Source organism: Sipha flava, unplaced genomic scaffold (genome assembly GCF_003268045.1).
Source record: "Sipha flava isolate LNK unplaced genomic scaffold, YSA_version1 38_pilon_pilon, whole genome shotgun sequence".
NCBI lineage: Eukaryota > Metazoa > Arthropoda > Insecta > Hemiptera > Aphididae > Sipha > Sipha flava.
Genome location: NW_020273099.1, coordinates 2,757,898 through 2,773,491, shown reverse-complemented (window position 1 = coordinate 2,773,491; position 15,594 = coordinate 2,757,898). Strand labels below are relative to the sequence as shown.

The 15,594-nt window shown below is 35.8% G+C and overlaps 1 protein-coding gene across 1 annotated transcript; it reads left to right on the top strand.

Annotated features, from left to right (window-relative positions):
• The first annotated feature begins 51 nt into the window (after positions 1–51).
• LOC112688414 lies at positions 52–14,106 on the top strand. Its single transcript, XM_025561580.1, has 3 exons — positions 52–462; positions 10,414–10,741; positions 13,357–14,106. The coding sequence occupies exons 1-3, from the start codon at positions 250–252 to the stop codon at positions 13,797–13,799; spliced, it is 984 nt and encodes a 327-aa protein (XP_025417365.1). The 5' UTR covers positions 52–249; the 3' UTR covers positions 13,800–14,106.
• The last annotated feature ends 1,488 nt before the right edge of the window (positions 14,107–15,594 follow it).

Sequence of the window (15,594 nt, the reverse complement as noted above, 5' to 3'; positions counted from 1 at the left end):
CCGCCGCGACCCAAATCGTCCGGGCACCGTTCGTCCGCTCGCGCCTATAACTGATCTCGCAACGTGCCGGCGCATCGCACAAACCGACCGTCGCTGTAACCGCTGCAACACCGCCGTGTGTCCGTCCGCACCGCAAATCGGCTCACACGCAGCGCAACGCACGTACGGCCATAAACGCGTGTTCGCACGTTTCCGCGCCCGCTCGACGGCACATTGCACACGCCGCACGCATAGACACCGATCGTCGTCATGTACGGCCGTCGTGCTCGCGACCGCGACCTCACGATCGCCGTGGCCGCCCTGCTGGCCGTCGCGGTGGCCGGTCGTGCTTACGGCCAATCGGCCGCCGACGTGCCCGGAGCCGCGGACGTCTCCGACGCCGGCCAACAGATCGCGGACAACCTCGTGAACCCGACCCCGGCCACCCGACCGTTCAACGGATCGTCCGACGGCCTGAAAAAGGTACGTAACACGCAGCAACGTAGTAGCAGGGACGGGTTTTATCACTCACCGATGGAGGTTCAAGAATTTAGTTGGTTGTTTTTTAAATCTAAATACAGTTTTAAATTACAGAATATGTTTTTTTGAGCCCCCCCCCCCCCGTCATAAGTAAGTCGTTTTTTTCACAACAGTGATAAATTTTAAATAGTTATATTATCGGTATCAATTTTGATCTGAAACCGTTTTAAAAATATAGGTATACACATATAATTAACAACAAAAATTAGCTATTTATTTATAAAAATATATATGAAATATATACTATATTCATCAATGACGATTGACGATATTTTTAATAATTATTAATATATCAATATATCATAATACTTGACTGTGTAAAATAGTAAGCTTAGTTCAAATTGGGGGGGGAGCAATGCCCTCTTAGCCACCCCCATAAACCCGTTCCTACGTAGTTGTAGGTGTGTCGGGATGAAGCGACATGTTTTCCAAGAACCACTCGTCCGCTTTTCAAATCCCAAAAACACTCCGAATGCGTTGACTTGTACACAAACAAGCTTTGAAATATGGCTCTGCAGCACGAATCATTTTTTAGCTACTGATTCATTTTTAAACATCATACCGATATGGTAAATAATGTTAAGCTCTCGTTCAATAAAAAAAAAATCGTTCGAACCAAAACAAAGATCCGTGCGGACAAACCGAAATTAGGAAAGCACAAAATTCTTGATATCGGAGAACCATAAACTTTCATTTCACGTTTGTCACAGGCAAGTTTTGGCTCAAGGTGCGATCGCATCTTAAGCATGTGTTCGTCCACGGTCTGTAAATTATAAACTTTTGAAACTTACAGTATTTGATGCGCGTGTACATGGAAAAGATTAACACAATATAAAATGTATATAAACATGGTATTTGATAGAAACGCTACTATTATTATTATTTGTTGTGTTATTATTTGTATATTGAATAGAATGCTTCTAGAAACTCGACAGCGCGCGAACATTACCGAGCACAATATTTTTAGGTGCATTGGTAATCAGTGGTTTAAGATTTCCGCGCACTATAATAATACACGATATAACAATACGCTATTCGAATATCTCGATCATTCGATGAATACACGGTCATATTAGTGCTTTGATTCGCGACGTGCTTCGTCATTCCTGTAACACGAAAACGTACTCGATAAAATTATTTCCGATATTTCCGAGTGCGATGAAGACGTCAATCCGTCTGGACGCAATTATAACGTTATTATAATATATTAATATATAAAACCCAAACATGTAAGTACCACCCAAGCCTTTTCAGTCAATCTCTTTTCGCCAAATTACATCTGTGTCGTGTTACGTCTCAAACCTCTCTTTGCACAAAGACCTAAAAATTAAAATGGTTTTTAATGGTTTACAACTAAATCTCTTACAGTCAACAATGTCCACACCAAATTAATCAATCATACCAATTTACTAGTACCTTAACTTAGTAAGTGAATACATCCCAGATAACTTCCCTCGTCGATTTAAAACACAATGGTGCCGAAAGATCTTGAATCCCGAAGAGTATTCAATTAACTAAAAACGTTTTCTTCCGCCGAGTTAGTGGATTTTCACACTGGTGAGCCTCCCTCTTCACGTTATTTTTTTTAGTTATTATTTTAGTTAAGATACAAAATGTACTTATTCCATACAAATATTACAGATTGTAAATATACTTTTGTTTAAATAAATAAAATCAGAATACGTGTAATTTATTCACCGTGGAAATAATATGATAAATAATACGAGTAAGACATAAATCAAGCAGAGGATATGAAAAAAGTCAGTTTTACTAATATGTTTAACCGATACAGTCCGTTATCCTCCATAGGGGTTGAAATGGGTAAAATATTTTAGGTCTGAAAATATTGGTTCGAAAATGTAAAAATAATGACATGTTTAAAATAATATTTTCTATGCTTGGTAAATATTTTGGAAATGTATTCTTTATTAATAGATTTATATTTTCTAAAGCTACCTATCTTGCTGTTTGAAGGCCTCTAAAAGATAACCATAAGAGCAAATACTTTTGTAATTTATGAAGAATTCCAGAGAGTCGAGTTGAAATAATTCTGATTCAAAAAAGGGTGAAATTGTTTGCGGATACCCATTTGGACTTCCTCGTCTGGACATGATCACGATCATTATATATAGAAGACTACATTCCATTGTGTTCGTACAGATATAATATGTTAATGATTGAGCTAATGATATCGTAACGATCGAGTGCATTTATTTTCTGCCACTGCATAATGTTGCTGGCCGATTATTTGTCGGAGCGAAAAAATTAAATTAATAATCATTCCCGAAAACGCTTTTAACGCTGTTAACATTGTATTTATTTCATTCCTGTCCAATAGACAGTTTGTAAAACGAATTGGTGGAATATCACGTTTCATGTACCAAAGCAATATCACGAATAATAGAAAATATCGGTTTAATAACTCCACAGTTTGAACACGTCCTTCAATTGGCTCATGCTGAGAAAATCGTTGTGTTACCAAAACAACACCACCACCGTGACATTGTTCATGTTTTCGATCGAATTTGAGTATATATTATATTTATTTCTGATCTGTTGGAAAAATTGATATTACCTATATTTATTACACAAAAATATACTTATATATAGGCAATATGGTAATGGACATATTCGAATTTAGTTGTTGCATGAACTTTCCGTTTATATTATTATTATTATTATTATTATTGTACAATGCTGTTATGTTAAAGTGATTAACTTCTTTTATTTTTTTTAATTTTCGAGCGTAGCAAAGTAAGCATTGGTCTTACAATGATATATTTTATTATTATTATTATTATTATGATTATTATTATTATATTTTTCGTGGAAAGAATGATCAAAAAGTTTTATAAAATACCTATCAATAGATTTAAAAACTAATTGATTATGTATTATGTAGGTCATTTTTTTAATGTCTGAATGATTTCAAAGTGTTTTCGAAGAACAATCGTTGAAAATTAAGGAAAACCCGATATTTATGTCGGGTCCATGTCCATTTTTAGTGAGATTCAATTAAAAAAATACATGGTCCTTGAAATTAGAACTTTGTAACGATTTTCCCTATTTTAATAATTGTAATATACATATATATTATGAATTTTAATTTATGGGCATAGCTTAGAGTAATAATAATAACAATAATAATAAAAATTGAAATTTTCAAATAAAATATAAAATATAACATCGGCGAGTTTATTAGGAATTTTTGTTTTTAACTACATGACATTTTAAATTTTAAAACTCAATGTAAATACTACTATATACTTTTAAAACCTAGCAATAATTTATTTTGATGCACTTTGTAGTTATGGTTTATGTAATGATTTAAAATTTGAACAAGGTATTTGTTAATTTAACCATGTTAAACATAATCTATTTCTAGTCATATACAGTTACCATTTAATGAGCGTTTAAAACATTTTGTAATTACTCAAACAAACTGAGCTGTAAATCGTTTTTCAAACACGATGATTTATCACTACTTTCCAAATGGGTGATGCCAAGTCCGCCCAATACCTCGTATTTCACATATAATAAGTTCAATGAATACTTTACACAATTTTTTAGACGGTAATCGCCAATCGGTATTTTTATTTTACGAACGGCAAATGTGTCGAAGGCAGAAACATATAGTTTGTGCATTCAAGATACGAAACGGATATTTCAATAATTATCGAGTTCACACTCTCATCTAATCGGATTTTACCGAATCACATTCCCCGAATGGCCATTTGTAAAAAGTTAATTTCCTCTGATCGCATCGATCCGAGGAAACTTCCGCCGTGTAACGTTCATTATGTCTCACCATTAAAGGTGTATTGTGCACAAAAGTCGTTGTGTAAATTAGTCATTATCCGTCGATTGTGTACGAACAAATTCCAGATGACGTGCTGTTTTATCGTTGTTTATTAGCTTCACATCGAACTGTTAATAAAACTCTCAACTTTAAGAGTTAAAAAAAAAAACCCAATAGCCGATAGAAATCATCGTGTTGTGCGCTATAGGTGTGTATTATTGGTATTATATTTATTAAAATCCGTTTTAATTAAAATTATTCGTCGCTATTATGATTTCTCGTTATTTATTAACTATTTACAATCATATAATACTAGGCACGGTAGATTATCGACTGTGTCTCACGTATCGAAAGTGATACCGACACTTTTATGTTAAAATATACAATAATTTCTATAAAAATAAAAAAATACAAAACAATATTAACTCTCTACGTGTATTATATATACGTTCTATTCAACAATAACTATACAATCATACAAACCATTACACCGTTCCGCGCGAACCGTTCATGCTGTTCAAAACGACCCGGCAGGAGATGATATGAGTGGCGATTTTTTGTATCACTTTTTCCTATCAGTATCGATTTCCTATAAATTTGCGTGGGCCTTTAAATCTGCTTTCGCGCGAAAGTGATAGGTTCACCTATATAGATATTATGGGCTCGGGAGTGAGGATAATGAAATCGAAAAAAATAATAACGACTAACCGTTTGTGTATTTTGTGAACTGTTCCGTATTTGCATAAATGTTTATTTGATTTTGACTATTTACATTTATTTCATTTTTCAACGTCCAGTTAACATGCGTTTAAAATAAATCTCGTGAACAATTACAGTGTATTGATATTTTTTATGTTTTTTTTTTTTTATTTTTTTTTTTTTTTTGTATGTATATATAATAGAAACCCATCATAATACCTAATATTTAATATTCGGCTGTTTATTCATGTTTGATTGGTGAAACTAATAGCAGAATATCGCGATTTTTTCGATAAAGAAATGTAACTGAGACTATTTTAACGGACCGCTGTTTAAATAATGATAGTGAAACGTTGTGTGCCGCCGTTGAACTGTTGCGGTACCACATTTATTTTTACACCGTGCCTCTTTCTTCGAAATCAATAATTTTCGTACCGAATGGTTTTCAGATTATTATTATAATATTACTCGATTGCACCGTGCAGAATTCCCATTTGACTTACGGACATTTTTATATTTAATGGGATTTGTTAGTATTTTTGTAATTGTCTTATTATTAAAATTACCACTAAAAGTGAAAATGTTTAGAATCCGTGAAAACGATAACATTTTAAAATAATAACTTTAATAATTCTCATACACAGTGATTATGGACTATATAACACGTGATTAATATTTTAAGCATGTGTGTATATTCCATGCGCGCCAATCCGTAAACTTATTCAATCTCAACTGAGATGAACGGTTAAAAACATATTAAGCGCTGCGGTCATCTTGCGGTCATCTTATCTCCCATTTATTTTCCCGTAAAGTACGAAAATTCTTTGCCCACGGTGAACTTCATGTGAATATATGAAGTATAACCAAAAAATTTTGTTAATAAGGTTATAAACCATGTTTATGAATCATTAAGTGGACACGTTAGTTTAGTGCACGAGTATTTTCAGGTTAAGATCTGCATCGGTAAAAAATATTTATAATCACATAAATTCTTCAAGGAATAATTTTATTAAGATTTTATACAGCGACTCGGGCCACCGGGTATTTAAAAACAACGACAAATTCACAAAACGTAAATAACTCGATTAATCTCAAACGAGTGAATTTCAATGTTCTTGATCGTGCGCAGTGTGATCCGATAACGAATTATGATGACATTATTATGTTGCTTTATGAATTGCTAAGAAGTAATAGATTTATTTTTTATTTAACTGAAAATTATTAGCTAGTTTTCAGCAGTTAAGAATCTTTGACGTTTTTGTCATAAACCATATTGTTATAACATTATACAACTTAAATCGCGATATAATAACGATTAACCGTCGATATAAACCATGAACAATACAGCTACTGTCACGATTTTTTCTTATTATTGTGATATTTAACTATAAATAATGTATAGGATTATAAATTGCGATGGCAGTGAAAATATATTTCGTTGCACCTAATATTTATACAACGTGATACTGTGTCGAATGTGTACAATATTACGGATGTGTGATTTTAGTATTTTTCGAATTGTTCAGAAAATAAGCTCCTTATTGGTTTACGAAAAGATCATTCATTACGGATGAATCTAACCTATTTTCATAGTACATATCGATTTTCAGAACATGTACACTTAAGGTTTTATACATTTTTTGGATAGTAAAAATGTCTTTCATTTGTCGATCGTGAAATACAGGTGTTGACAATATTACGTACATTTTTCGCGTGTTATCAATAACAGTTTAATGTAGACATCGATTGTGGTTTTCCTCTCCGAATATACCGAACTCAATAACACACAATATTTTTTGCCATATCTATCCAAACGGGAAAAGCATCGCGACCAACAATTTCGTGAACCATCTCCATTATGGGATCGGTTCGAAATATAGCTACGAGCCGTCGCGTCATATTCCGCATCCGAGTGATCGGAAATACGACGGCGACGTGTATGCCCAACACGTGTACAACCTAAAATTATTGATACGTTTCAAATGGTTTTCTCGCGAAATCTGGGTTGGAAAGTCGCGATACGTGATCGTAGTGCCGGCGACGAGGACGATTGTGTATTATATTTCTGTCGCCGAACTCTCGATATCGGCCGTCACACGCACACGCTGCACGTGTCCTTTTATTTCCGTGGGCGATTTCCTTTCCTCGTGTATCGATAAACACTCGTACGCTACACGTGACGCATATACAGATCTGTATAAGCCGAGAGTTTACCGCTTGCGCGTCGAATGCATGTTCATCTCGTCTCGACGCACGTACTCACGCTAAGATGTACTCTGTGTGTAGAATTATCGTACGTTAATATAACCGTCGAATTCGATTTCTGACCAACGGAAATGAGATCGTCGCCACGGCTGCAGTTGACGAACACAGGTGCATAACGCAATCACGCAAGGAACAATACATGATGGCACGCGAAAAAACATTTACACGTTTACACGGGCACGTGTTCTGCTTTTATTCTTTTCGAAAATAATGATGAAATTGTTACCAATTTTCCGCTTGATAAAGTTTGATTTCGGAAGGAGATCGTTCATTTAAGGATTTAACGATATTCAAATTCAAATCTCACTTGCTTGTCCTTAATTTCGATTTAGAATACGCTTCCGACTTGCTTGCACGCGTACATACACGTACGTATGCGTGAAAATCTGCAACACGTATTATCTACCGTTCGAGTTACTTCGCCCAGACGCGATCAGTTTCACCACGGGTTTGCTTCGCAGCCGTCTGTTATTATGAGAATACTCGGAAGCGCGTAAAACATAGGTTTCCCGTGAGTCGGGTTGTAAACACCGATTCTGGTCAGGATTATTCCCATGATGGTATTGTTTGTGGACCACAACAGCTTTGTACTAGAACTGCACTTGGATCGTATCGATTGAAAATAATAAAAAAATGTGGTCGCAGATAGCGAAACGCGGTGGTCCTAGTGAAAATATAGACATGGCTCAAACGTATAAGAAATTATATACTATTATAGTGTTTTACAATACACGTATTGTAACGAAATCTATTTTTTTCTACAATTATTGTAATAATATATTATACATCTTTATATTAACGTAAGATATGGATGTTTTCATATTTGACGAGTCGCGACCCAATTGCATCTCTGCTGCAGTACAAAAATAACAAAAAAATTTAAACATTCAATCAACACACGCAGCATATTATATCGTATACATTTTAATCTTCGGATCCTCCAGAAACGCGTTGTTCACGGTTATTTATTATATTATTAGCACCTATCGTGATCATTTCAAAACGTTTTTGCGCTATAAATTATGCCAGCACGTAGTACCTGTACACATAACAATAAAACATCGATAAGTGTATCGATTGAGTTATAAAAATATTATCGGAGAGTTCGAATCCGCTGTAAAACCAATGATACGTACAAACTCGGAGCTCTAACAGAAATCGTTACCGTCGAACATCGACTTTTGAGTCAAACGCTAGTGGTGGTGCGATACCCGGCCGTTCGTCTCACGGGAAGTTAACAATTTAACGAGTCACTATTGAAATAAGTTAACCACCCTGTACACAACGAATCCAAACATACAGATGACGATGTTTTCCGTTCTCGTATCGTTACAGCTGTTGACCGCATACGTTTATGCGGTAAACTGCGCGTTTACCACGTAATGTGACCACGATTTTTGACGGACGATTTAGAAATCGAACAACAATACTACACGCTCGTTCGCAGCAAATTTATAGCACGTACGTGCACGATCGTTTTATTAAATTATTATAATTTTTACGTGCGAAACCCCGACCACTGGTACGCGGCAAATCACTACCGGCAGCCAATATCCCGCGTCGTCTACTGTAATAATATAACACGTCCTAACTTGTACGCGGCATATTGTTATCACAATTTATTTTCACTGTAAACGCCATACGTTATGCACACAATTTAATAATATTATTTTGATGGCGCGCGTACCTGTCACGTATCCGTGGCACAAGTGTAACGCGTATAATAACGCGTGTCGCAGAGGACGTTATATTGTACTCGTACTTGCAATTCTATGTGAAATGGGTAGTACGCGCGTTCGTGGTGTACGCGAAAACGTTCTAATAAATAGGCACTACGGGAACGGAACGATAATATTTTCATACCGTAATGATCGTTGCGACGACGTATTTTCGATGGCAGTTCACCGATTTCACGTGTCGATCATTGCAGGCCAACAGCAATCGACGTACGACTCGTATCGAAGCGAAGCATCCGGTTTTTCGTTTTTATTCTCACCGATGAATTATTTCAATTAGCTTGTGCGTGTGTGTGGCATGATGGAAAAATCAGGACAATCGAACTTCGCGTGCTATACGTACATCGAGTCGAAATTCCGCCGCGCGATAACTCGGAAACGACCGAGTAATTGACGAACAGTGACAATTTTGCGTTTTCGTTTTTGTCGCTTTCGTCGTAAATACGTACGTGGAATACGTTTTAAATCGTGTACGCTCCGAATGCGAGTAGTTATAGTAATTCATAACATTTAGTTAGGTTAGATTACAATTACGATTTGATTGATGGAAAGTCAGGTATAATTTTTCAAATGTGTAAAACTACGCAAGTTACAAACTTTTAATACGGCTCGTAATTGTTGCATTACGAATTATTGTTCTGTTTCATTTGTATAGAGCTATACGATTGGACATTGAATTGGCGCCGTATGATGATACAAAATAATACGTTTAAAAACAAAACCGACTAAGCCATCGACACTATATCCAGTACGGTCTATTATTTTAGCTGAACTCTTTAGAGTGCGAAAATTCTAAAAGGACGTGATACTCAAAAATGCACCCGTATGGGCATAACGCTCCATAGATCCACGATGATAGGGCTAACGGACGCACACATATGGATGCATGTAATCGTGATCGTATCCGAGTAGCGGTCTTTTTATTTTTTATTTTTAAGTAGAGAACATTATCTATGATGAAGTTTTTTTATTATTTCGATGATATTTTTTGATAATTTCCTATAGCTAAAAAAAAAAAACCGTAAAATGTTACAAATATTAACATACAAATAACATTTTATCATCGTCTCTTTGTGGTGGGAAAAATGGTGCTATTACTACGAATTTACACTGAATGGTTTTGTCCAACTTAAGACATATTTTTATCCCACAGAACAAACTCGATGTACTAATTTATCGAAATTTCCTTGGAAACGTTTTCATTCGATTTAGATGTGTTTTCGGGTGACTGGAAACATGCCTGGATCGATATTAATGTATTATTAGCCGAACAGAGATCAATCCGGACAAAAGATTTGATTTGATTGCGTTTCGTCCGGTCCAAACGTAACAACTACACGCTGACGGCGCACACCGGCCTTACGTATAATAATCCTTGATGTCGCTTCGTTTCAGGTCATGTGGAAGAGGTGCATGTCCAAGAACTACGTGACGTGTGTCAAACTGGCGCTGGTGCACCTGGTGGACCGGCTGGAACGGGCGAACGAGAGCTACGCGCTAGCGCCGGGCGTGACGGTGTCGGGCGAGAAGTACGGAACGGCCGAGGGGCCCGTCCCCGCATCCGGTAGCGACTCCTCCGAAGCGTTCGACCGGTACTTCGTGGACAGGCTGGGCCGGTACTTTGGCACGCTGACGCTCAACGTCAAGCTGCTGGACGAAGCGACGGTGCGGTCGGTTCGCAAGTTGGGCGAGGCCACGGCCGACGCGTCCATTCAGTCGGCAGGTACTTTACAAGCGAGCTAATCGTGTTTTGACTATCGTTCTCTAAGATTTTAATATTATCACCGGTGACCAGCGCCTGCGCGCAGTGTCGAAACGCAGAAAGAATAAAGTGAAAAACTCATCGCGATTCATATACAGAACGGTCAATCCCTTGAGTTGGTAAAAAAAAGAAATTACGTAACGGTGCGATAAATAATGATTCTTATAAAGGAATTCTAAATTATTCCGGAAAATATTACTAATATTAATAAATAATATTTTATTAATTATTTTAAATCATACGATAATACGTGCAAATTATTCGTACAGTTTTTAAACATGTGTTTCCGAACGGACAGACAGACAAATCATATTTATGCCTATAATACATTGATATTCAAATAACACAAACTTAAACCAATTGCAAGTTTCTAGACGTTTAACGCAAATTTCAAGTAAGATTAAAAGTAAAGTAAAAAAAAAAAAAAAGGAAATCCGAAGATTATCAATAATTTCAATTATCATTCTGAATTGCCTTCTCAATCCTAAAATTTTAATTTTTTTTAGTCCGTGATTGGGGGGATTAGGCACGCGATATTTATTTCGTTACCGTTTTCGACGTTTTCATCAGAATTTTGAATTAAGCATCATCGAAAAAATACGTGTTGTCTAAACTCATTATTTGAATGGTTTTTTTGTTCGTTTTTCGTTTGTTGTGATTTTTTTGGTGATGCAACACAAACGTCATTTGCGTACGTATGTCATTCAGATCAATGAATCTCGGAGTTGCATATCGGACTGTAGCTTCCGAGCTCTGGGTCATAATAATAATAATACACTGAAAAACTGTTATACGAACCGGATTTAAAACAATTTTTTAAAACCAATTAATTACATGGGTGAATGTAGTAAAATATAAATAACAGAATTTTTTCGAGGGATATTTGCTCTCTGAATCCCGCCGCCCTACACGACTACCACGTGAGACGTTCCTCGCATTTCGTTAGCTAAGCACTGACGATTTCTCGGCCCAGTTAAGTGGGGCACTTACAGGTGCCTTCGACGCACTTGTGAATAGTTTTCGCCTCTAGATCGGTAGGTTCTGTGTCGTTATGTCGTCCTGACAGCGGATCGTTTAGAGTTTGTCGGGTCGCAACCACGGTGATATAAGCAAAACAATAATAGTTTCGCACGAAACCTGTGGTCGTAATAATGATATTAAGTACGCGGTCAAATTATTTGTCAAATTTTTGTTCGACAAACGAGAACACATGTGCGATGAACGACAACGGAAATAGCGGCAATATTTCTGAAAAATTATTTCTTTTGCAATTCATTCCCATATACCGCCGAAACTATGGGCGAGTTTAACATATCGATTCGATCTATCGCACATACGCGTTTTTGTTCGATGAAAACAAGAAATTCGTGACAAACAAATTTGACCGTGTACGGGGCCCTTTCAGTGGCGCATTTATAATATACGCGCCCCGGGGCAAAATAATTTTTCCCCCTTTCCCATTACAAAAAAAAAAAATATATATATATATATAAATAAATTCAAAGTTAAGCAATAAAAAAATTAATTTTATGAAACAATTTATAAATCAGTTGTTTTGCGATATTGTATTAGATAATTTTATCGTAATATATATCCTAACGTTAACCTAATTTTTTTTCAAAGTGAATATTCCTTTCAAAAAATATATATATATATATTAAATATAGAAAACGGAATTAACACTTATATGCACAATGATTAATAATACATGGTTTTTTATTAGATTCAATATATTATATTTATTATTAATTATATCTAATAAAATAATTAGCTTATAATTTTTATAGTTTATAATTTTTTACTTGACTTTTGATAAGAAAAATGTTCAATAATATCATTAAAATTAATATTTTTCGTTAAATCAGCTTCAATGTTTAGGGTTGATAATTAATTAAGACGATTTTCTCCCGTTGTTGATCTTAAATAAGTTTTGACCCTTTTTAATGTGGAAAATGATTTGACTTATTGAATTATTAAATTACAATTACTTGAAGGTGTACATATGTTACATAGTAATATCCTTAGACCAATATCAATATAAGTATATAATTCAATTAAACTATTCTCTTTTATAAATGCTAACATACATTGAACATTTTTAGGTACAATTTTACTCCTTTTGTAAACTTTTTAAATGTGCTTTAAAGCGAATACCACGTTCTGTGTACCCGAGTCTTAGTAATAAACATTGAACGAAAATATAATATCTTATCGAATAATAAATGTAATATACCTATTTTGCTATTTCACTATTACCTAGGTGACTAGGTATAGTATAATTTTTTTTAATTTCTAATTAGATGCTCAACAATATTTTTTAAATTGCTAAACAATGCCGAAAAAGGTGTGAAAATTAAAAAAAAATCATGAACCCATCAATAATAAAAGTTGGAATGTTTTTCCGCCCGGGGAATTTGCCCCTTTCGCCCTCCCCCCCCCCTTGAATGCGCCACTGGGCCGTTCACGTTCGTATAAACGATGTACATACGTTGTTTCCGAGCGTTTCGAAAGATTTATAATTTTGTTTTTTGTTTTTTTTTTTTTCCTCAACCCCCGTTTCGCCCGTCCGCCCGTAGGCCGGGGCAAGAAGCAGAAGTACGCGCAGTCCATCCTGATGGCCGGCTGGGTGACCGGTGCCATGCTGCTGGCGCTGGGCATGAAAGCGATCGCTGTGCTCGCGGGCAAGGCGCTGATGACGGCGCTCATGTCGCTGCTGCTGTCCGGGCTGGCGTCGTTCCGCGGCGGCGGCGGCCACTCGGAGCCGAAGAGCACCACGTACGAGATCGTCACCAAACCGGTGTACACGCACTCGCACGCGATCGCGGACGACGCGCACGCGGCCGCCACGCAGAACGGCCCGGCGTACCGGCGGTCCATCGGCTCGGCGGCCGTGCAGCGCGTGTCGCCGCCGTCGTCCGACGAGGAGCCCGACCACATCGTGTACCGCATCCACACGTCCGACAAGACGCCCATCTACATACCCATCGAACGTCGCCGCCGCCGCTCGTACAACCGTTGAACGCGGTCGCCGTGTTCCTCCACGTGCCGGCGGCCGGGACACGCTAACATTTGTTTACGTGAACCCATCGTTTTATTTATTCATCGTCACCCGTCGCCGCGTCGAAAAACGTCTTTCGACACGCGTTCCGAGTATTATTTTGTATTTTCGCCTAAATTATTTTAAATTTTATATAAAAAAAAAAAAAAAAAAAAAAAGTCGCTTACCGTTTTGATGGAATCCGAAAACCGTTAAAAATACTGTAAGAGGTACAACCGATAATATAGTAAAGTTTTATGTGTTTAATATAATTATTTATTTAACTTTATGCACGTATTTGAATTTTTTTTTTTTTTTGTTCCATCTCACCTTTAGTTACACTCGTCCATTGTGATAGTTGCGTTCTCTCACACGTGATGTTATGCAATTGTGTTCAAAGCGAATGTTTTCAATACTAAACAGTTGGACCTTCTTAGAACCCTTCGTTGGGTCCTCAAGAACTATAATACTATCATTTATAATGTTGTTATTTATTCAACGCAAATTTGAATACCTGTACTCGAATACATCTTTACAACATTGAAACTATATTGTTTTGTTTATAAACACGTCATTTTATATTTATTTATATGAAAAACTTTGTTATTGGAACCATTTTTATCGTTGTAAAACGATTCTAGTTTTATATTAGTATTATACAGTTTTATTAGTCGATAACGGTTTAGTCACCATGATTAAACAACGTGTTTTTGATCCATAACTATTTGGTTTTTAATTTTATTTGAATTTAGATCACGAACGAAGTGACAAATGTTGGTTTTTTCTATTTTATTTTCTCAGAACACATTTCCATAAAGTAAACTCCCCGAACGAAATCCTTTTATTTTTATGATGTTTTACATAGGTAGTTTTTTTTTTTTTTATAGTATATTTCGACTACTAAAATAGCAATTACCGTATAAACCAGATTGACCAATGCAATATTGTAAAAATAAATGATAATCATAATCAATTTGTTCGTAAGGTTTTAAATCAATATAATCGCAAAATAGTTTAACACTTGAAGGAATTCCAAAAAAACGAAACGTTCGTTGGTGTCGTGGTAATATTTTAACAGTGTTCATTGAGTGTACATATAATATTATAGTATATTTTTCATTTCAACAGTTCCGTGTCGGCAAAAACGTAACGGCGCAACAGTGTTTGACTAAGATTTTGTGAGACGGCGCAAGCTTAGATAATTTAACAACATGCATTCGTTATGTTCCATTACACGCGTATTCTGAAAACAATTTGTCCATCATTTACACGTTACACATATTGTATTTCATGTCTTGTTTTTATTTATCACTCACACTATAGCAAGAGTATTCGCAACCATTTATTCGATGATTTAATGCTGGACAAAAATTATTTTTAACTAATTAAATGTAAACGTATAGGCATTCGCGATTGAGAAATGAACAATTTTCCCACTTGGCTACCATTATTACTAAAACATACTATACAACATACATTTTACAATTTTACTTGTGTATAGTTCAAACATATGTATCGCTCTTGAAACAAAGAAAAAAAAATATAATAAACATATTTAAATTCAGTTATAAATTCTTATCTTCACTATTAAAACAATTCATCTTGTTGGTCTTTATACAATATAAGTCTACGTTACTGAACTTCTAAATTTTCATCACTTAAAAATACATTCAGTTTTGATGCAAATTACATACAAAATGTATTAGCTTAAAAGTTACAAGTGTGATGTAATTACATAACTTTAAGATACACAGCTGATTATTGCCTGTTTATTTTT